Below are 21,962 nucleotides of genomic sequence, written 5' to 3'. Positions count from 1 at the left end.
AACAATAAAAATAGCATGCGGCATGTGAATGTGTATAAACTCTGCATGTATCATGGTAAATTTTATACAAAGTGATTCATTTGAAAATAAATTGACAGGCAAACACTAATAATACCTTTCTGTCGATGTCAGGCAGATCTTGATATCCCTCATGAATCCATTACTAGTATAATAATCTTATATCACGTGATAAAGCTGTTATTTGCAATAATATAAAATTGTTTGACCTCTTTCGTTTCTTTTGCAAACTCTGGTAAATGGTAAACGGTCTTACATTCATAATGAAGCTCCTCTTTTGCCGTCACAAACGGGTAAATACATTCAACATGCTCGGACTGGGATGTGAAAGCAAAGCAACGCGACACAGACTTAATTAAAAACTGTCACCTCGGGGAAAAGCAAAGGATGCCATGTAGTGTGTGCGCGAATGTAATGAGTTTCCTCAAATCTCAGTGAGCAGTCATACATTCATTCATTTACACACACACACACACACACTTCCTGTCACACTCATGCTCACACATCTGGACTTCTTCAGCCTGGTGTATTATGCAGCGCCGCTTGGCTTTCTGTGGCACTGAAAGACTGTCAATCACACGGTTGAGTGAAAAACAATAAGATGGGGCTGATGGTTATGATTCTACACAAAAGCAACGACGGCTTCACATAGCATTCATGCACGTGCAGTAATCCGCTCTATTGCAGGTTGATACAATAAAAGTGGGTCGATGATAGTGACCGATTCACTAGATTTTTTTTTTTTTTTTAACTTGTTTGCTCTGTATCCTTTCTGACTTGATTCCACATGACAGCTCCTGACCTTACATTAAGCTCCAGTCAGGCTTGGAACCCGACGTTCTGCCTGTGAAAAGACTGCCAACATAAAACATTCCATGGACAACAATGGTTACTGTACATGTCAGTTAATGAAGGCTTTAACATATTTAGCAGGAGGGATGTTTAAGTCACTTCTAGGTTTGATGCTGTTAAAAAACACAACAAAATTCAAGTCAATAAACAAGAAAACATGTTAATTGCTTACCCTGTAATGTTGTTTTGGCTTCACAACAAAGAAATATGCAATTTGTAAACTCAGTTTTAAGCCCCATTCGCATGGGAGAAGTATTATCTGGGGACCCCATGTAATAAATAAATGACCCCCCAATGTCTGCTTTCTATGTGGCGCATTCGCACGGGATAACCGAAGCCTGAGATTTTGCTGAAATTTACGGACATCTCCCGGATATGATGTCAACGCGCTGCGTAATGCGTAACATTCGCTCACATTGTTTTCAACATGGCGGACGCTAAGAAGAAAAGTAGGCACTGGACACGAAAAGAAACCTTAAAATTAAACATGTGTCCCGGAAAAACAAAACAACGCGTAATCACGCATCAGATCCCGCCATTTCTGTCCAAATCACAGAGAGGCCCATTCGCATTGGATTAGTATTATCATAGGATCTCGGAATAGGTCATTTGCGGAGGAATTTTTACTTTACAAATTACTGTCATGGCCGATTCGCACGGGATTAACGTCCCAGACATTCTCTGCAATTATTACAAATTGCATGTGGTCACTAGGTAAAACTAATCCTGTGTGAATAGGCCTTAATACAGTAACTTAATCAATCCAATGAAATAAACCGAGAGTTTTACATTGAATTATTGCGGGAATACAAAACATGATAGCTTTAACTGGTGATTTTGTACCAGTTGTATATTGTAAATCTACGCTCAAGCAGTTTTTTTTAATCCAAGGTGGAATTTGTCAGTAAACTCGCCCTAAAATGTTTTAGTTGGAGTAACTCTAAATTCAAAAAATATTTTTGCTTGAAATTATTTTTTACCTAAAATTTCCAAGTGTGTGTGTGTGTGTGTGTGTTTTAAAAAAAGGTGGTGGGTAAATTAATTGTTGCTTGCAAAGATTCAAGTGATTTGGCTGCAAAAAATTAAAAACAATAATAAAAAAAAAAAAAACACTGAGCGCAAGTTTCTGTGATGTACTGTACTTCACTGTATGCGTGACTGGGAGTGTGCATGTGAACATAAATTCTATGTGATGGTCTATACATTGGAGTTCTGGTTATGTAATAAGTTTATTCAGCAGATTCCAGAAAAAAATCAGGAATTGTATGCAAGTCAATGAGAGAATGTCATTAAATGCTTCTTAAAAAAAAAAAAAAAAAAAAAAAGGGAGATCAAAGAAATTAAAGTTGTTTCATGGATAAAAAATATTTTACAAAAAACCTTTGTCAATCAGGGTAATGTTCCCAACGTGATGAGAAATGATCGTGTGATCAGCACTTGTTTTGGTGTAAACAGCTTCTGCTTAAATACTATACATGCCCTGAAATGCTCTGTAACAAAAAAAAAAGAAATGTAATTATTTTCAAAAACCAAACCCATTGTTTGTTTCCTTCAATGTAAAAATGTGACACAGACATTTGGCAAAATGCACAAAAACACATTGTTGTGAGAAACACTGTTGTTGTTTTGATGCTACAAACTCAATTCTACAACAAAATGTAATAACCGTAAAACATTCGCTGAATGCATTTTTAGCAGCTTCGATCGCAACAAAAATAATTAAGTGGACTCATTCAGAAATGCTGGGATTAAAAAAGGAGTACAACAGGGTTCTCGCCAGCGCTGTTAAGCGTAGGGGCCCCCCTATGGTGCGATTTTGATCCCCTACTGTGTGATGTTGCCCCCTACGCTGGTTGAAAACAGCTTTTCTGAAGTTTTTTTTCTTTTTTTATCGGCACCGTCGTAACAATTGTTGCACACGTCACCATACCAGTCTCAATATTACTGCAGGTCCGACATAATACCCAATTTAAATTTGAAAAGTACGTCCTGTCTCTAGAGTGTCTGAATATTTCTTAGTGGAGCACCTATACCAAGCATCCATTTACATCCATCATGACCCTTTACCAAATAAAAAATAACTTTTGGCTTTAAAGTAAGGCTGTAACAAATATTAAAAAAGATAAAATAAAAAAAAATGAAAAAAAACTTTAGCTTTACTTCACAAAATGTGTTCGTCAAAAATACCTGGTGAGAACCCTGTACAGTGTGCACATAAATATCTGAATTGGCTTGATTATTGATCACGTTCTTTCTTCAACACACCTTATATTTCTTTATGAATATAGCTTATAGTTCCCCAAAGTCTCACACACCACAGTGATGAACAGTAGATACAGCTGTCCAATGTATACATTCAGTCTTGCAGCTACAGCAAAACCTTATCGATGTCATTCATAAAAAGCTGCAGAGTGATGTCATCATTACATACCTTAGGTATAAACATGGTAAAGAAAAAAAAAAAAAAAGCTCAACCGAAACGTTGCAGGAATAAGAAACATAAAAGATGGCTCAGGTTTTGGCACACCTGCAGAAAAAGCAACGTTCTTTGATCTTGACTGATAAAAGCAGGTTAGATAAGTGAGGGTCACATAGAAAGATGAGAACCAAGTCAGGAATACTTAAATAACTGCTTTTTTTTTTTTTAACGTCTACTGTGTGTTGTTTGGACTCTTTCCTCAATCCGTGATGAAGGCGTGTGTGTGTGTGTGTGCTCTGATAGATCAAAGGATGAGTGGACATACCGAGTCTTTGAAGTGTCCGTCTCTACTGTGGATTTCATTAAGGCACAAGTGGGTTATTCCTTAGGATGAAAAGCTCAACAGCAGGAACTGAAATGTCAACATTCACTTCATAACAGTGATTTCAGACCATTCAGCAAATGAAAGGCAATCAGATTTCACACGGTAAAAGAAGAAAAATAAAAAAAAGTGACATTCCTTTCTGTTTAAATCTTAGCGTCCGTTGATGAGGGGGTCCTCTTCATCTGATGCAGATTTCAGGGGCCTCAACGAGAAACGAGCACAACAATGTCTATTGCTTCTGAAACAGTTTTTTCTAGAATAAGTCCCAGTGGTTTGCTACCTTGGTGTTCCTTTTCTTCAGATCAACCAGACCAATCTTGAACACATTTGTTTGTTGATTCAACTCGTTTGGTACCTCTGAAATGATGAATATAACCTCTGTGTGTGTGTGTGTGTGTGTGTGTGTTGGTGTGCTTCACTAGATGATTGAAATACAATCGACTTCATAAATGCTTCATCCATCAGTCTGTAGTCAGTCAGCACAATGGTAACAATGACCGGTAACACTTGAACTACTTGAAGTTTTATGCATAAAGGCTAACATTACGCTGTCATTATTATGACATGACACCTGTCATTAAGTGTCCTTTGTTACCCTAACCCTTTAATACCCTAACCATTCATTATCCCAACCCTAAACCTTTGTTACCCTAACCTCTAACTCTAAACCTTTGTTACCCAAACCCTAAACCTTCGTTACCCTAACCCCAAACCCAAACCCTTCGTTACCCTAACCCTTGTTACCCTAACCCTAAACCTTCGTTACCCTAACCTCTAACTCTAAACCTTTGTTACCCTAACCCTAAACCTTCGTTACCCTAACCCCAAACCCAAACCCTTCGTTACCCTAACCCTAAACCTTTGTTACCCTAACCCTAAACCTTCGTTACCCTAACCTCTAACTCTAAACCTTTGTTACCCTAACCCTAAACCTTCGTCACCCTAACCTCTAACTCTAAACCTTTGTTACCCTTACCCTAAACCTTCGTTACCCTAACCCTAAATCTTTGTTACCCTAACCCTTCGTTACCCTAACCCTACACCTTCGTCAATATAACCCCTAACCCTAACCCTCTGTTGCCCTAACCTCTAACCCTTCGTTACCCTAACCCCTAATCCTAGCTAACCGCAGAAGATCCCTCCACCTAACCCAAAAAAGGCCAAAGCAACATAGCCCCAAAGGCGTCATAATTTAGCTAACGACACTTAATGACAGCCTTCATGACACCTCATTCATTCCAATGACAGATAATGGCAGCGTAATGTCAGCCTTATATATAAAACTTCAAGTAAAGTGTCACCCAATGACCTTGTAATTGTCGTCCACCATCAGATGTATTTAACCCAATTATTCTTCATCTTCTTCCTATTATTTTTTTTCTTCTTTATGTTATCTTGTGGCTCCTTATTTGAGATTTTCGATGATAGCGATCTCCCGCCGGTCGGCGTATTCAGGGCTAAGGCCGTTGAGATAGAGGCTGCCGTTCCTGGACAGCGCTCCAGGGACCGGGCTGAGTGACAGTGTCAGGTTGGTGGACGCCTCTCTGTCCTCGTACAGATTGGCCGACAGCGTCCGCTTGCCAGGAGTCATTTCCTGACTAACGGACGTTGGTATGCCCAGCTCAGACGACAGCTTTCGCTTGATCGAAGCAGCTCGCTGAAACTTGTCATAAATGTCAACACTGAGTCTTCTTCGTGTCTCTTTAAACTCCGCCGACACGTTCGCTGTCCACTCTGCTGCATGCGCCCGGAACTCCCCGACCTGCAGACAGACTGTTATTACCAACCAATAAACACATTCATCTCTTCTCTCTTTGACCATAATTGCTTTGGTGAATGGTTTTACATTAATGACGCGTCAGTATGGATTTTTCTAAACAATCAGATAACCCATAATTTTTTACTTCTAAGGTCAATAACCAATAAAAAAATATAGAACCAGAATTTTTTCCTTTCTAACAATGTTTTAGCCACACTTTTACTATACTTTGTTTACAGATCAGTAAAGAATAGACTCATTCTTTTTTTTTTCTGCAAATATGACAGTAGCTGTTTAACTGTAAAGGCCAGAACTAAAGTGAATTGTGTTTTTGAAACAAAAAAAAACACATCACTTTTACCTTTTTTTACAGTTTGTGCGGCGGCTGTTTCATATTTCCACCAAACGCCGTCATTCTTTTGGTGACTTTAAAAACTGACATGTTTTAGTTAGCTTAGCACATAGCTGTGCTGGTGGAGTGGAGTCAAAGGATAAAAGAGAGAGGCTACTTATCCGGAAGAACCGTCTTATCGGGATGATCACAGGATTCCATTAAAAGCTTTTATTGGATTTTGACAATATTTTGACCTAAGATAAACCTTACGCCATGGAAGATTCCCTTCAATTTTGAAGGAGAATCAGATATATATATGGATTCTGGATTAGTTTTAAAAAAAAAAAGTATGAATGATTATGGTACCATAATCATGATCACTGATTCAAATAGCTGTCGATATCTGGTAAAGAGGATAATTGGATGCAACCTTCCGCACTGTGCTATAGGATACCACTGGTTATATTTTTTATTGATATTCATGTACTTACGACAGTTTCTATGCGTACGGTTGGCATTTTAAGCCAAGACTTACTTTTATTATGGTTTTATTTATCAATAGCATAAAATAATCAGTGACGTGAAGTCAGGGTAGGCAAGGTAGGCAGTGCCTACCCAAGGGTGAATTGATATTTTGATTATTTGTTTTAATTATAATATAATTATAAATTATTTATTTTTCCATTTCCGATAGCCTACAGTACCTATAAGTTTGAAAGTGTCAGCATTTTGTGCTTTTCATAGACCATATGACTAAACATCACTATTTCCTGGTACGGCAGATCTTGTTGGGTTTTTTTCTTTCTTATTATGAATTTTATATTTCGATAAGTGCATTGAGATGACTTTGTTGTAAATTGCGTGATACAAATAAAGTTGAATAGAACTGAATTAAAACTTGGCAGCAGAAACATATGGAATTGTCATTGGTGTTGACATTGGTGGTCTCGATTTGCAACGCCCTGACTACCCAACCCGAGTGCTCACGGCACGTCACTGAAAAAAAAACCTCCCCAACCAATGTAGTCCTATGAAAGACTATCAGGGAACAGGCGTACTACTAATGTGATAAAACTTGACTTTGCACATCCATTAACAAGTGTTTAGACAACGAGCCACGGTGAATATGAAAAACGTAACTTTCTCCCTGTGAACAGCGGACTGGTAAATAATGAGGCTCACCCTCGTGTTCATTAGTGTCTGTTCACGCTCTTCCACATGGCTCGCTTTTCCAATTAGTGACACACGATGCAAGACCTTTGTAACCTTCAGAGTTGAACGACCATGTGTGTCATCAGTAAAATTAGACATGTGCGAAGAGGTGTGCTTGTAATATATGCTAATATCACACAGTGCTACAACATTAGATGACACAGTACAGCAATCCAATCCAATTTTAGCGTCACGTGAAGTGAAATTTACCAAACGTAAACCAATCGATTGTAATATAGTGTTAAAGATGGATCTGCGATGACGGTTTTCTTCTTTACTGATCTGCATAAGCAGAAAGTGGTGAAAATATATGTTGCATCTGAGAGAAACTGTGTTTTGTGACTTCTAAGCGGGTTCTTTTTTTAAACCAATCTGCTATAAATAGAGGTTGCATGCATGATTCTATGATTGCAGAAAGACATTTTCTTGTTTTCTTCATCCCGCCTCTTCTTTGCCTTTTCCCTCAGAGTAAAGTGTTTCTTCCAGGGTCCTATATGATTATATGGAATGAATCCTACTTGGAAGCACCATGCAGAATCTATAACCCTGAAATCTGCTATGTAACATGGGGGGGGGGGAGTAGAAGAGAGCATGTGTGACATTAATGAATCTGCCAGAACAACAAGCTGTCCAATTACTCACTACTAGTCAATGCAAACATACAAAAAAATGTATCTCAGCTCTAAAGAAATAGTGTTTTCTTCACAGAGCGAGGGCAGGTTGGATGTGACAGGCTGCCTTTAATGCCTCTTGGGTTAGCTGAAGATACGCAGGATGTAAAGAGGCGTAGAGCTGCATGAATATATAGATGATTCACATACATGTAACATGTTGCCAGTGCTGCAACAGAACACACTTAGGCTTAATGACTTTCCTATCAGATTAGAAAGTGACAGACTGCCAGGCTCCATTCATTTATTTAGCAAGTAACATTGATGCAATTATTCAACTGCAAAAACTTCTAAAGCAAAGGTTTTTTTACTACAATTGTGCATGCTAATTTATTATTGCCTATGAAGATATAAAAGTCACGCAAGTATATGTATGTATTTCTCTCATGGAAAAGTGTGACAATAAAGCTGCATTATGTTACGTATAAAAACGTAAAGTGCAATTGTAGAGCAGGTTGTAGTTGGATGGGCGCCAGACAGATGGATAAATATTATTCTCGCAGTCAGTTTAAATTAAACCTTTATATTAAGTAAAATAACCTGCTTAGCCAATAACCATTGCTAAAAAAATTATTTTATCAAAACACATCATGTCAACTTCCAAACAATAATCACCCCATCAGAATAAACAGAAAGCTCACATGTACATAGAACAACCTAAATAAACAAATTTACCGTAAATATGTCAGTTTAATAAAGTCTTTAAACACAGTAAATGAAGTATGAGATTTAATAAAAGCCTAAAAATAATGATGTGCTGAGCAAAAGTTGTACAGCACAAACCATGATTGTAATAGGACACCCACGGCAATCATTTACCTTTGGTGCATAATGCAAGAGTAACACACTACAACATAATAATGCAATACATTGCATAATGTTGTACAGTCAGAAACAAGCCTAACGCATGTGTTGCTTGACGCAGTGCAAATGACTTCAACACATTTTTAAACCCATAAGGAAGATGAACTACTGTATATATGAGGTGTTAGGCGAGTTTGACTTTGGCACAATATGAACTTATTCTGATGGTGTATATCAATGGCTGCATGTGATCGTTATAAAATATCACGACAATCAACTGACACACAGGGTACAGCAGACTGTGTAAGAGTATGAAAAGAGTTTAACTTACATTAGCGTAACATTTCTAGTCAAAGATTAACCTTTTTGGAAATGTTTTCAAACTCTTCTTTTCATTTCTGGAACTCAGTAGTTCTCAACATTTTCAGCACGCGACCCCCAAAAATAAAGGTACCAGAGACTGTGGACCCCCACTGTGGTTGAACACAGACATGAACATGTAAGAACAGTCATGTAGAGACAGGGCAAAATGCAAAATGATGATCTATTGTTCTATGAATCTGTGACAAGCACATTTATATATTTATCTGAATAATATCCACTGTTATACAGGAAGTTTATTATTATATGGGCCATATAAATATATAGTCATCATAAAGATGTAAATCCTTGTTTTAATCAGAAATAAAATGGTTTAAGTGACCAAAAATGGTGGCAAAGGTGGTGAAATGGGCTGATTTTAAAAACTACAGAAATTGGTTAAAAATCCCAAATTAGAGTGGCCAAAAAACGGACAAAAGGGTTCAAAGTGTCAAAATTGGAACAATTAGTTTAAACTGGCAAATAATGGGCATGACAAATGGTGAATGTGGTGAAATTGGCAAGCATTAGCATGAAATACGGTGAAAAGAGGTTAAAAGTGACAATAATGGGTCAACATATGCAACATTAGGTGGAAAAAGTGGTGGAAGGGTTTATAAGAGCCAAAAAAATCTTGAAAGTGAAAAAATGTGCATAAAAGGTTTTGAAATTTTATGGAGAAGAGGCAGAAATGGAATTAATGTAGTTAAAATGCATTAAAAAGAGCAAACATATGGCAAGAAAAAGTGATGAAAATAGGTGAACATATGGCAAGTTTGGTGTAGTTGCTGAAAAGGGTAAAAATAAGCAAAAATTGGCTTAAATTGTTCAAAAAAACAATACGTTTCTTGAAGGCATCTGGCGACCCCCTCCAAGTGTCTCGTGACCCCAAATGGGGTTCCAACCCTAAGGTTGCGAAACCCTGATTGATGTAACTAACCCTTGATCACCCTACTCACCTCCTCTTTAGTTTTCTTGGAGATAACCCTGAACCAGTCTCCTATCATACTCAGCACTGCAGCAAAGTACGCCAGACCAACCAGGATCCAGAACCACACCACAGGTTTGTAGTAGTCCAGGTAGTCCAGCTGCTCAGCGCCGCCTACAGGATGGAGAAAGACAAAAGGATGTTTATTTAACTTCTGTCTGTGTGTCAGTTCTATTATTTCTGCATCATAGCACAGACTCTAAAATCAGAATTCTTAGAAAATTCTGAACAACCTGATGTTCAGAGACCAAAAAAAGCACTATAATCACCTTTGAATTGAAGGCAGGAAAGAACAAAACTGCCTCATATTAAAATAATGATTCCATTTTCAAGTTGTTATTATGAGGAACTAAAAAAAAGCCACGTTTCCACTGTTGGGCTGATCTTGTCGCTTCACCTCTATTATCTTCTCACTTGTGTTATTAGAGCTCTTATCTGATTGGAAGGTGTATTCAATGATAAATCCTGTTATTCGATTATGTGTCTTCTCTGATGAATGGCTCTCAGACCTCACCTGTCTCTACGAACGGTCATTTAAAGAGCGCACAATGGCTTTTATCTGACACCTCATCAATTCTAGCAAATAAAAGCCAATATTATCTGTAACTTTGACCAACTGCTCTGTCTTACACTATAGGTGTATTATAGCACAAAAGTAACCACTATGTGTGTAGCAACCTGTCAGATGTATCTATCCACAATGGATGGTGTTATAATACCATCTACATTACATGAGGCTCTTAGTCTACCCTCATGATATAATACATGTCAGGTGTGTTTTTCACATGGACTTGAGTTATAACACCTCATCCATTCCCATTATGATGCTTATCTTGCAGTGATCTCAGCCACTTCCCCACTGTGCAGTTAGATAACCAGCCATTACAGCACCAGTTTCACACACCGGGGTCCAGGATGATTAGTTTAATGTAATTATTGGGGGGCTGGCACAGGTGGCATGACCTAATCTAAAATCATTATCCATGCTTATGGAAGTTTAATCCATCAGCTCAGTGTTTTTGATGTTTCTTTTAGCATCTGTCAGTCATGCAGCTCAAAATGAGCTAATAAAACCTCTACAAATACACACTTACGATCTCAGCAAACATACCTGGCTGCCTTATAATAATATTAGTGATATGCTTTGAATGGTATGGAAGTCCATTCACACACCAGTAATGACAGAGCCATGCTATATAAAGAACTATAGACTTGGAATGGAACCCCCGACCCCTCTACCACCTGATCCCCCATAGTATAAAGCAGACACGGGCAACTGGCAACCCAGGGGCCACATGCGGCCCTCGGTCTAATGTTGTGCGGCCCCCAAAGTAAATGCACAAAAAACTCACAGGAAACACACCAAACAAAAACAATAATACACTAAAACATACCGAAAAAAATACAATATTACAGAAAAACACAGTAAAAGACGAGAAAAACACAGAAAACACTTCAGAAACACACAAAACTACAACAAAAATGAACAAAACGACAATAGTATGACACAAAATGGTTGCAAATAACACAAAACGACAACTAAAATACGTCTTTTTCGTTTCCGATATATCGATATTGCAGTATGGCGTATCGACCAATACCGATATTGATCCGATATCAGCATGAATCATACATACTTTTTTTTTTCTTGAAAAAAAATAAAATTACTTATTTTGTAGTGTGAAATGTTAGAAAAAGCTTGATCAAGTGATGTCACTCAAACAGAACAATAGTCAGCAACAGTAGGTATGAGAAAAAAATACATTTTAACCTTCAAGATAATATCTACAGTATTCTACAATTGAATAAAATAAATAATAAAAAAAATCAGAAATTTGAATCCGATATTTGTTTTCAGGCTGATATTGGACCGATAGCCGATATCAATATCAGATCGGGAAACCCCTATTAAAAAACATGCAAAATTACAGAAAAAGACAACAAAAACACACAAAATGACTCAAAAAACATACAACATAAAAAGACAAAAATCTTGGGGGTTGGAGTCATGACGGTACGCACCCCTCAAGGGGGAAAACTCAACTATTTGTGATTCATCATCATGTTTGTCACATATTCTCACTTATTTTCTGTACATTTGAACAAATTACTTATCATATAACTTGAAAGAATAAAGCTTCAATCCTGAGAGTTGAACTTTGAATTACGATATTTAATAAAAAGAAAAAAAATGAAGGCGTTGAGAATGGTTGTAAATAATCCATATTGGGTTCCAGGGTCATCTTTATCGTTTTTACTCATCAGTTGATAACAAACAGAGATTTCGATTGAAGTTTTGTTATCAGAACGTTTTAAATTAACATTTTGATCATATAGGGTCCGCGTTGTTTTAGTTGTCAAAATGAACACTGGGTAATTGACCTTTTGCAAAAGCCCCGCCCCCCTGGTTTACTTTTGCGATGTCTGACATTTTCCTGAATTTTTTAATCGTGAAAGGCTAGAAGAAGTCTACCTGTGCGTGTTAGCGAGTCTTTTTGGATGATATCCTCCAGATCCAGGCAAAAAGGGGTTATAATATGCTGTGGAGGGATATATTCAACATATTAAAACAAACAATGAAGGGGACATTACAACTATCGAAGCGATTCATCAAACTTTTTCCTTCTTTTTACCTTGTTTACCTACATTTTTTATTCTCCGTGTGTTCCTTTATTTCTTTCAAACACGAACGGTCTAACTGCACTATGTTTTCTGCTGCTTGTGTCTATAATTTTGGCGATTGTGTCAGGAAATACTGCTCGGAGCCACGGCTCCAACGTTTACACCCGGGGATCAGCTGTTAGCACGTGCTAATAATACGCCAGCCAATGCGGCGAGACCCGACATCCACATTCATTGTTGTACCACGCTTCATCTGAGCACGTCAGACCCCGTTTACATAGTAACCGTTGCCCGGACGTATATGATTGGACAGTGACTGTCTGTGGGTGTGGTTTTGCAAAAGGTCAGTTGACTATAACATGGCATCAACACGTTGAAAGTGAAGTGTCACCTTTTTCTCCAGCGACAAAGTCTCCAAAACCGATGGTGGTGAGGGTGATGACGACAAAGTAGATGGACTCCAGTGTGCTCCAGCCTTCAATGTGCTTAAAGATGATCACGGGCAGGGCGACGAAGATGAGGCACCCGAACAGGATGAAGATCAGCGTGGAAATGACACGGATCTTGGTTTGGCTGACTTTCCATTTCTGCGGAGCAGCAGAGATCACAGGTCAAACACGCAGCACAATAAACACACCAAGTGGAGACTTTGTTGCCAGAAATGACTGTTTTAGGTTGGCACAGTTATTACTTTCGAAAACGGTTTTCGAAATGATGTCGTTCAGTTCGTTTGTGTTTTTGTCGGTTTGTGTACACGATAACTTGAAAATTTATAAACGGATTTTGATGAAATTTTGAGTAAATGTTGATAATAGGTCAAAGAAGAGCTGATTACATTTTGGTGATGTTCTGGCTCCCAAAAAAAAAAAAAAAAAAAAAATATATATATATATATATATATCATTCATGTTCCCATCCACACTGTGGAACTGCTGTCAAACATTATTTTAGAACACTGATGATGTCATCAGTGTACGATCGTGTACACAAACACACACACACACACACACACACACACACACAATCAGACTGACCAACATACTTCGAAAACCGTTTTCGTTTTGGAACAGTGTCTCCGTGGAGACGTACGGATCCGATCGGACTTCTTCGAAAGTCTGCGCTAAACGAGCACGGGTTCATTTTTGCTCTCAATGAATTAGTGAACTTGAAGAGAAACAGTATTTTATCTAGTTCATAGACTTGTTAGTTTGATATTTTTTCTCAATATGGCGGTATACAATATAAATCTCAGAAATACAATTCGGGTTTAAATTTGATGAGGCAAAATGCCACACAGGCACATTTATTTATATATTAACATTAATACGTGGCACTTTTGGCTTTTTCTCCTATAAGGGACAGCACGTGTGAGTGAGTTCTGTAGTGTAGCTTGTTTAGGGGAAGGTCTGGGTTAGGATGTATTCAGAAATCCATCTAACTTTGCGCTTCATGCTGTTCTGAAAAGTAGCAATAGCAGCGAATCTTAAAACTAGGGATAGACCGATATGAATTTTTTTTAGGGCTGACACCGATACCGATTTTTTTGTCCATCAGCCTAAGCCAATTTTTTTGAGCCGATATTTGGAGCTTATACTACTTATACTACTAATTATGCATTGATAACAAATGGTACGAGTCTCAATTTTAAAAAAGGAACATTTATTGAAATGAACAAAGGTGAGGTAGAACAGCAAGTAAAAAATATTTATCCTCTGTAAATAATACGCAGCAGCCCACATCGACCGATGCAGATACACGTAAAAAACACAAAAATTGGTCGATGATATTTGCCTGGCCGATGTATCAGTCTATCACTACTTAAAACAACCATTTTAAGACAAAATAAGCTATAATATATCAATATAGGTGATATTGTAATTTTCTATATCGCCATAAATAGAAAATCCAATAAATCTTGAATCTCAATCAATTGCCCAACCCTAATTTTATCCCTTGCTTAATCCTTATCTACTCATTTAACATCGACGATTAACATTTACAGTTATATTACATGTCAAACATCCTTTAACATAACTTTCTCTGTCACATGGTTTATCCTATCATGACTCATCGTGCGCTGCTCAAACTCAAATCTACAGTATTCTAGATGCAGGAGTATGGGGGTAATCTGGCTAATCTGAATACATTTCACACTTCTAGGTCATAATATGAGGTTTGGGGTTGTTTTCCTTTGTGACCTCACAAGGTGTAATAATCTGTGTGCTGCTCGTTTCTGCTGCTCTTCCGTCATGTGACTGCTTTCATGCCCTTTTCCCTTTGCCGTTATGTAAGCCCAGAGCACAGTGGAAGGGTAAAGAGCAGGAAGGTCCCAGGTGGCTGTGCCTCTTGAAGCTGTGTGTCTTTGTGGCACCAGGCGAAAAGGAAAAGATTCGTAGAACCATAAAGGCAGGCTGCCTCAAATACAACAGGAATCAGCAACCTACAACTCCATCAGTGTAAGGCAGCGGTTCCCAAACAGGGGTACGTGTACCCCTAAGGAGCAGATTGCAGGGAGTGATTTAACAATTAATACAAAAATAATCTTGTAATGTTTCCAGTAATGGCGCCAGGGTTGGGCTCAATTACATTTTTTTCATTTACAATTACATCTTCAATTATCCATGTTCAATTGCAATTACATGATGACTACAGTGATCAGCATTTTTTTCAATTACGATTGAATTACAATAATTTTTTTTTTTTATCTTCAAAAAGTCAATTACAATTAAGTTAGTTATTACTAAAGTTCAATTACAATCAATCACAATTACTCAGCCTGAAATAAATAACGTAATAAAAATGAACCATCCTCTTGTGCTAGCTTCCTGTTAGCGTCTCTTATAATAACGGGTCCTAAATCAGCTGTGAAACACACTAAAAACAAATATCTATCATCTAAGCTTCCTAATCAATGAAAACATAGATTTTAATATTATGATGTGGGCGTCTGAGCCTCAATTATTATTATTTTAAATAGTAAAATATGGGAAAGCTTGATATTAAACATATTTTAACAATTGTTGACAACATATTTGTAGAACTGTACATAGAAGTGTAGCATGGTTCCCCAGTTTTGGGTTAAATTGTAATTGACATTTTTTTTAGAGAATTTTCATGGAAATTACAATTACAAATCAATTATCTGAACTCAATTACAATTTAATAAAGATTACGACAGCAACAGTTTTTTTTTTTTTTTTTAAATTACAACTACAATCATAATTACACCATAATTATAATTACTTATAAATTATGCAATTACAATTATAAATGATTCCAACCCTGCTATTCATACCAACAGGAATCAAACAAAGCAACAGTTTAAGCAATCATTTTCCAGGCTCTGCATGCTGTTTGGGAAACCTAGAGAGTCTGTTGGCATGGTAACCAGTAACTGCTTCCATATAGAGGAGAGAGTGTGAAATCATGAGGTCTGATTAGAAGTCAAACAATCTGGAACTTGCTGAATGTTTCTCCTCCAGCCGTGCAGCATTAGAGTTACATCATCTGTTTGGAACATGACTAAGCATAAACACACTCATTAGGGCAAGCCACACCCACACACACGCACACACACACACACACACGCACACACGCTAAACTTTGCACACATGGGACTCCTTAATGGAGAGGTGAAAGTTAAAGCACCCACCACAATCATTTTCTCTACTTTGGCGATGCCTTTCCCGAAAATAGTCCCCAGCTGGTCCCCGACTCCAGCCAGCAGGAACCCAAAAAGAGGAATACCGAGCAGAGCGTAGATGATGCAGAAGATCCTCCCACCTTCTGTGTGAGGAGAGATGTTCCCAAACCCTGAGAGAGAGAGAGAGACAGACCACAGCAACGGGATATACACAATTTAAGTTAAAAAAAAATACATTTGGGTCAAGTTTAATCACTTTTAAAGCAAAACAGTACTGCAAACCTTTGTGTCAGGCATGGACAACTAGCGGCCCTGGGGCTACAAGTGGCCCTCGATCTAAATTTGTGTGGTGATAGACAAATTTTCCAAAAAAACATACAGAACAAAACTAGACTCCAAAAGCACACAAGTCGACTACAAATATACACAAAATAACAGAAAAACACACAAAATGGCATGAGAAATACACAAAAGAACTGCAAAAAAACACAAAATGACACCAATAATTCCCAAAACACACAGGAAGACTACAAATATACCCAACATTTACAAAAAAATACCCCAAAATTTGCAGAAAAATACCCCAAAATGACTAAAAATGCACAAAATGACAGCAAACACACAAAATGATTCCTGAAACACACAGAAACTGTAAATATTCCCAAAATTACAGAAAAATACCCCAAAATTACAGAAGAATGCCCCAAAAAGACTCCGAAAACACACAAAATGACAGCAAACACACAAAAATACTCCAAAGACACAGACAGAACAAAAATAGACACCTTCTCTCCAAAAGCACACAAGCCGACTACAAATACACAACAAATAACAGAAGAACACACAAAATGGCATGAGAAATACAGAAAATAACTGCAAAAAACACAAAATGGCTCCAAAAATACACAAAATGATTCCCAAAACACACAGGAAGACTACAAATGTATCCAAAATTTACAGAAAAATACCCCAAAATGACAGTAAAAACACACAAAATGACAGCAAACACATACAGAGTGATTCCCAAAACACACAGAAAAACTATAAATATACCCAAAATTACAGAACAATGCCCCAAAATTACAGGAGAATGCCCCAAAAAGACTCCAAAAACACACAAAATGACAGCAAACACACAAAAATACAAAACAAAAATGCACACGCTTTCTTTAATTTTTATTTATTTATTTATTTGACAGGGACATTGTACAACAAATGTGTTGCACAGACCAGTGATAGCTACAAGCTAATTTTCATCTGTAGTCCCTGGGCAGAGGCAAAGTGACAGCAGGTTTATACAGCGGACAATGAGCATTCTTACTTAAGAGTCCATTCACAATATTATATATTATATATAGCACTGGCAAAAGGATCACCTCAACAAACATTCAATGCAATATTTACAGTATTTACAATTGCAATTACAATTATTTACAGTTTTTTTTTTAAATTTTCACCCTGATTAACCAGTTCCTTTACATGTCTGACCATCTTTCATCCACTTTTTTAGGTTAAGTTTAAACTGTTGCAGGGTGCTACTCTCTCTAACAGTTAATGGCAATGAGTTCCACAGAGAAGCTATTCTGTCCTAAAGTTCACATAACAGTCTCCTCTGGAGGAGGCTCGTGTTGTTCTGCCTCTATGCAATATTTCACAAACACTCTCAGGGGCTGTGGGGCCAAATCATGAAGAATTGTATACATTAAACTGACATTCGAAAACAAAATGAAATTTTCAAACGTTAAATAATTTATACTTCTTCACAATGTTACAGTAGTGGTATGAAACAGGTTTTTTTTTTTTTAATCTAATGTTTTGAGTGCCTGTTTGCACAAGCTTTGAAACGGCTGTAACGCAGTGTTGGTTGATAGAGACCAAGTCGTGATGCAATATGTAAGATGTGAAAATATCATTGCGTGCATGTAAAGCTTGGCTGCATATATCTGAACTAAGATAAATTACATATTACAGTTTTCTATTAGTTTTGAAACATGCTCTTTAAACAACAGTGTCCTGTCCAACACTACGCCTAAATACATAGCAGACTCTGCTTCTAGAATTCTTGTTCCTTTTACAATAATTTCCGGCGCAGAGTGAGAAGAATTCCTTATTGAAAAAAAAAAAAAACATGCTGACATCCATCCACAGCTGCTGCTTTCTGACTTGATTTCACATGGATATACATCACGGCGTCATCGGCGTACATTTGTACGTGAACTTCAGGACAAATACATGTTAGATCATTTGTATAAACACTGAACAAGAGAGGGCCCAACATGGAGCCTTGTGGCACTCCAACTGAGACATAGTGCTCTTAATTCTTGTGCAGTGCTTCCTATTCTCTAAACATGATTTAAACCATTGTAATATCTCTTCAGAAATATTGTGGTCAGCACACAAGCTGACTACAAATATAAACAAAATGCTAGAAAAACACACAAAATGGCAAGAGAAATACAAAAAATAACTGCAAAAACACAAAATGATTCCCAAAACACACAGGAAGAATATAAATATACACCAAAATTACAGAAAAATACCCCAATGACTCTATAATAATCAAAATTTGCAACAAATGTACATAATGACAACAAAAAAGAATTTAAAACACCCAAACAACTCATTATTCTTTCCTATTAATGTTCAGATTGACCATTATTCTATTTGTATAATTACATTATGTGTTAAAAGTTGCCCTTCCCTGATTAGCCCTGTACTAAAAATAAACATTGGAAACAGGACGTAAACAGGATGTTCAGGCCACTTTAATGTAATGAATGAAAAAAAAAAAAACAGAAGCATGTTATGTGATGACGGGGTAGAACGCTTGTATAAGAAGAACAACGATGATTTTGTAGCTTTGTGCATGAATTTGTAAAACATGTTAATGCAAAACAAATAGTGTAAAGTTTGGCTCATCCTAATGGGGTTCTATCACAATGAAGTGAGAACCAATAATGCACAATCATGTCCTAATAGACTTTGTGCTTAGTCATGTTAGAAGACAGGCTTCAACAAAGTTGGGAGTATGAAACTGTCCAACATTTCACTTCTATTTTAAAGCATTAACCCTCCTATTATCCACAAATATTACTAACACGTTTTACCCTTGGGGTCAATCTGACCCCAGGGATATTTGCCTCTAGAAAATCATTTTCTGAAACTTGTTGACCAAGTTTTAATCAATTGTACCCATCAAATTAGGAATTGTCATGAAATATGAAGCACAAAAAAAAAACGAAGAAAACTATTATTTTTTGAATGATAAACATTGAATGGGGTCAAATTGACCCCACGGATAATAGAAGGGTTAAGACTTGTTTCCAAAGCAAGAAAGAAGGCAATCAGAGCTCTGGAAAAACAATCCAACATTCATCACGTGATCAACATTCAGACAAGGGGGCGGAGCTCTCACCATTATTTTTTGTATGAACTCAGCTGTTGTACTGACATGTTTCACAGAAACAAATGAAAACAATAACACATAAAACCAATTTCAAAGAACAAAATATCAGCGTGATCCTAATAAATGAAATGATAGAATCTTTAACACAGTGTGTAGTAGTGTGTAACTAGTAGAGCTGTAGCAAACCTGTCCAAGGTGATCAACTCTAAAATACTTGTTTTAACTAAAGTCACAGAATAAAGGAATACAGGACATTAATCTTTCATAATCTGATTTGTATATAATAATTAGGGTCTGAAGGCTGTATTGGCCGTAGAAACCTATTGTTTCTATTATTATTATTTTGCCCCTTAGAATGCTCACCAAAATGTGCACACACCTCAGGCATGCTGAACAATTAGATTTTTTGGCACAATAAAAAAAAAAAAATTGCTAAAATAAAATGCGCCAAAAATACAATGGACACACATAGCACATAGCTATTCACTTAGCACAGTGATTCCCAAACTGGGGTACATGAGCTCATTGCAGGGAGTACTTGGAAAGATTTAACAATTAATTAAAAAATAATCAGGAAATGTTCCAAATTCCTTTTTAGGCTATTTTTTTTTTTTTTTTTTGGGGGGGGAGAAATTCACCACAAACTAACAGTACTATTTCACAATAGAATACTATATTTTCTTGTAATTTATTGAAAAAAAAGGATTATTTTATGCTGTGGTGGCCATTTTATCACACTTCTGACAATAGGAGACAATAATTAGCTACATTTTACAAAGGAGACTGTATTTACTTACTATTGAAGTAATCACATAAAAGTTGTATGGTATTTTTTTTATTTTATTTTATTTCTTAAATAAATTAAACTTTAAATATCACTCATTATTTTAAATGTGTAGATTCACACTTAGGGAACCAATGTTTTGTACCAATGTGACACAGTTAGGGGTTTAGCAGAGCCCGCTGCTCCACAAATAAAAAAGCATAATGAATTATGAAGAGGGTAATTATGATATGAAGGGGGTACACATGATTTGACAAAAATGCAAAGAGGTACACGGGACAAAAAAAAAAGAAAGGGGGTGTTTATTGAGTTAGATAATCAGTGACACTTAGCCATAGAACGCTTAATTCATGAACCTCAAATGTAATTCTCACTCCGTGCTGAACCTCCTACATTCCTCACACGCAGCACAGCATCTTTCAACGCGACTAGAAGCCAACATCCGGTTTAACGAACCCCACAGAGATCTGCTCCTTACACAACCTGCCTTCACACACTCCACAGCCTCATCGCTGAAGGTTGAATAAAGTTCTGCATGAAGAACTCCATCCACTATTATTTATATATATATTAATACAGTCTTCTGTCTCTGGAAACACACTGCAGGAGGTTTTCTAATGACTCCTATGTAGCCTGAAGCGGGCTGACACCTAATGTGCACAGAGTACGTCAATCAAATGTCAGTAGTTTGATGATTTACTCGCCAGGAGACAGGATGCGTAAACCGAGGCTGCACTTAACTAACGTCTCTCTGAGTTAAACTGACTACTTACTGTTTGTATCCTAGCCTCATCTTCAAATGTCCACATGATGTCAGACATAAATGGACACCAGTTGTCTTGAAATACCATTTTTAACAGAAGTAACACCAGCGTTATGTAACTACACAACAAAGACATGAATTATTACTGCCTTCTCTTTTACCTCTGTGGAGCTGAGCTGAGGGAGGAGGAAGGAGAAGAGGAGAGAAGTGAAAAGTCACTTCAGTCATTTTATTCATTAAGGATGAAGCAAACAAACAGGGCGGGGCTTTGCCTCCCTAATGCACATTTAATTAAAGGTCTTTATGCAAGCAAAGCAATCCATAATCCAAACTGTAACGCTAGCAGCTGAAGCAAACAAGAAGACATAGTCATAAACATCCCCCGCCAGAATGGCTGTCATTATAACTCACAAACGTTTCCTAAATGTCCTAACTCTAAGAACTTAGATGTAAAAATAAGAAAATATTATCCCATCATAATATAAAATTACAAACAATCTTAAATGGTTTCTGAGAAAAGCTGTCCCCTTTGAAGATACCTGGAACAGAGTAAAAAAAAAATTGGCACAAGAGCAATAACTCTGGAAAAAAATATTTGCGCACTTCTCATTTTCGAACTCCATCAAGGTACTGATACCCTGAAGCTACACGCCGAATTTGGTTATCCTATCTTAAACAGTATCTGAGAAAAGCTGTCCCCTTTGAAGATACCTCGACCAGAGTAAAGAAAAACGGAACAAGGGCAATAACTCCGGAAAAAAGAATTGCGCACTTCTTATTTTCAAACTCCATCAAGGTATTGATACCCTGAAGCCACACGCCAAATATGGTTTCTGAGAAAAGCTGTCCACTTTTAACTCAGACGGACGCACGGACGGAGCTCAAACCTATATCTCCTTTCCACACTTTGTGGCGGGGGATGATAAACGGTATAGCACAAAG

At 37.2% G+C, this 21,962-nt stretch overlaps 1 protein-coding gene across 1 annotated transcript in view; it reads right to left on the bottom strand.

Moving 5' to 3' along the window:
• Positions 1-4,790: 4,790 nt before the first annotated feature.
• The window catches only part of LOC114457711 (potassium channel subfamily K member 2-like), a 39,205-nt gene continuing 22,033 nt past the window's right edge, over positions 4,791-21,962 (bottom strand). Inside the window, exons 4-7 of the mRNA XM_028439738.1 lie at positions 16,077-16,237; positions 12,816-13,011; positions 9,774-9,916; positions 4,791-5,436 (exon numbers count right to left, since the gene is read on the bottom strand). Of these exons, the coding sequence (XP_028295539.1) occupies positions 5,080-5,436; positions 9,774-9,916; positions 12,816-13,011; positions 16,077-16,237 (857 nt within the window). The 3' untranslated portion in view covers positions 4,791-5,079. The remainder of the gene's footprint in view (positions 5,437-9,773; positions 9,917-12,815; positions 13,012-16,076; positions 16,238-21,962) is intronic.

Source organism: Gouania willdenowi, chromosome 24 (assembly GCF_900634775.1).
Source record: "Gouania willdenowi chromosome 24, fGouWil2.1, whole genome shotgun sequence".
NCBI classification, from domain to species: Eukaryota; Metazoa; Chordata; class Actinopteri; order Blenniiformes; family Gobiesocidae; genus Gouania; species Gouania willdenowi.
Note: the sequence above shows the minus strand (reverse complement) of the source record. Positions and strands in the feature narration are given on the sequence as shown.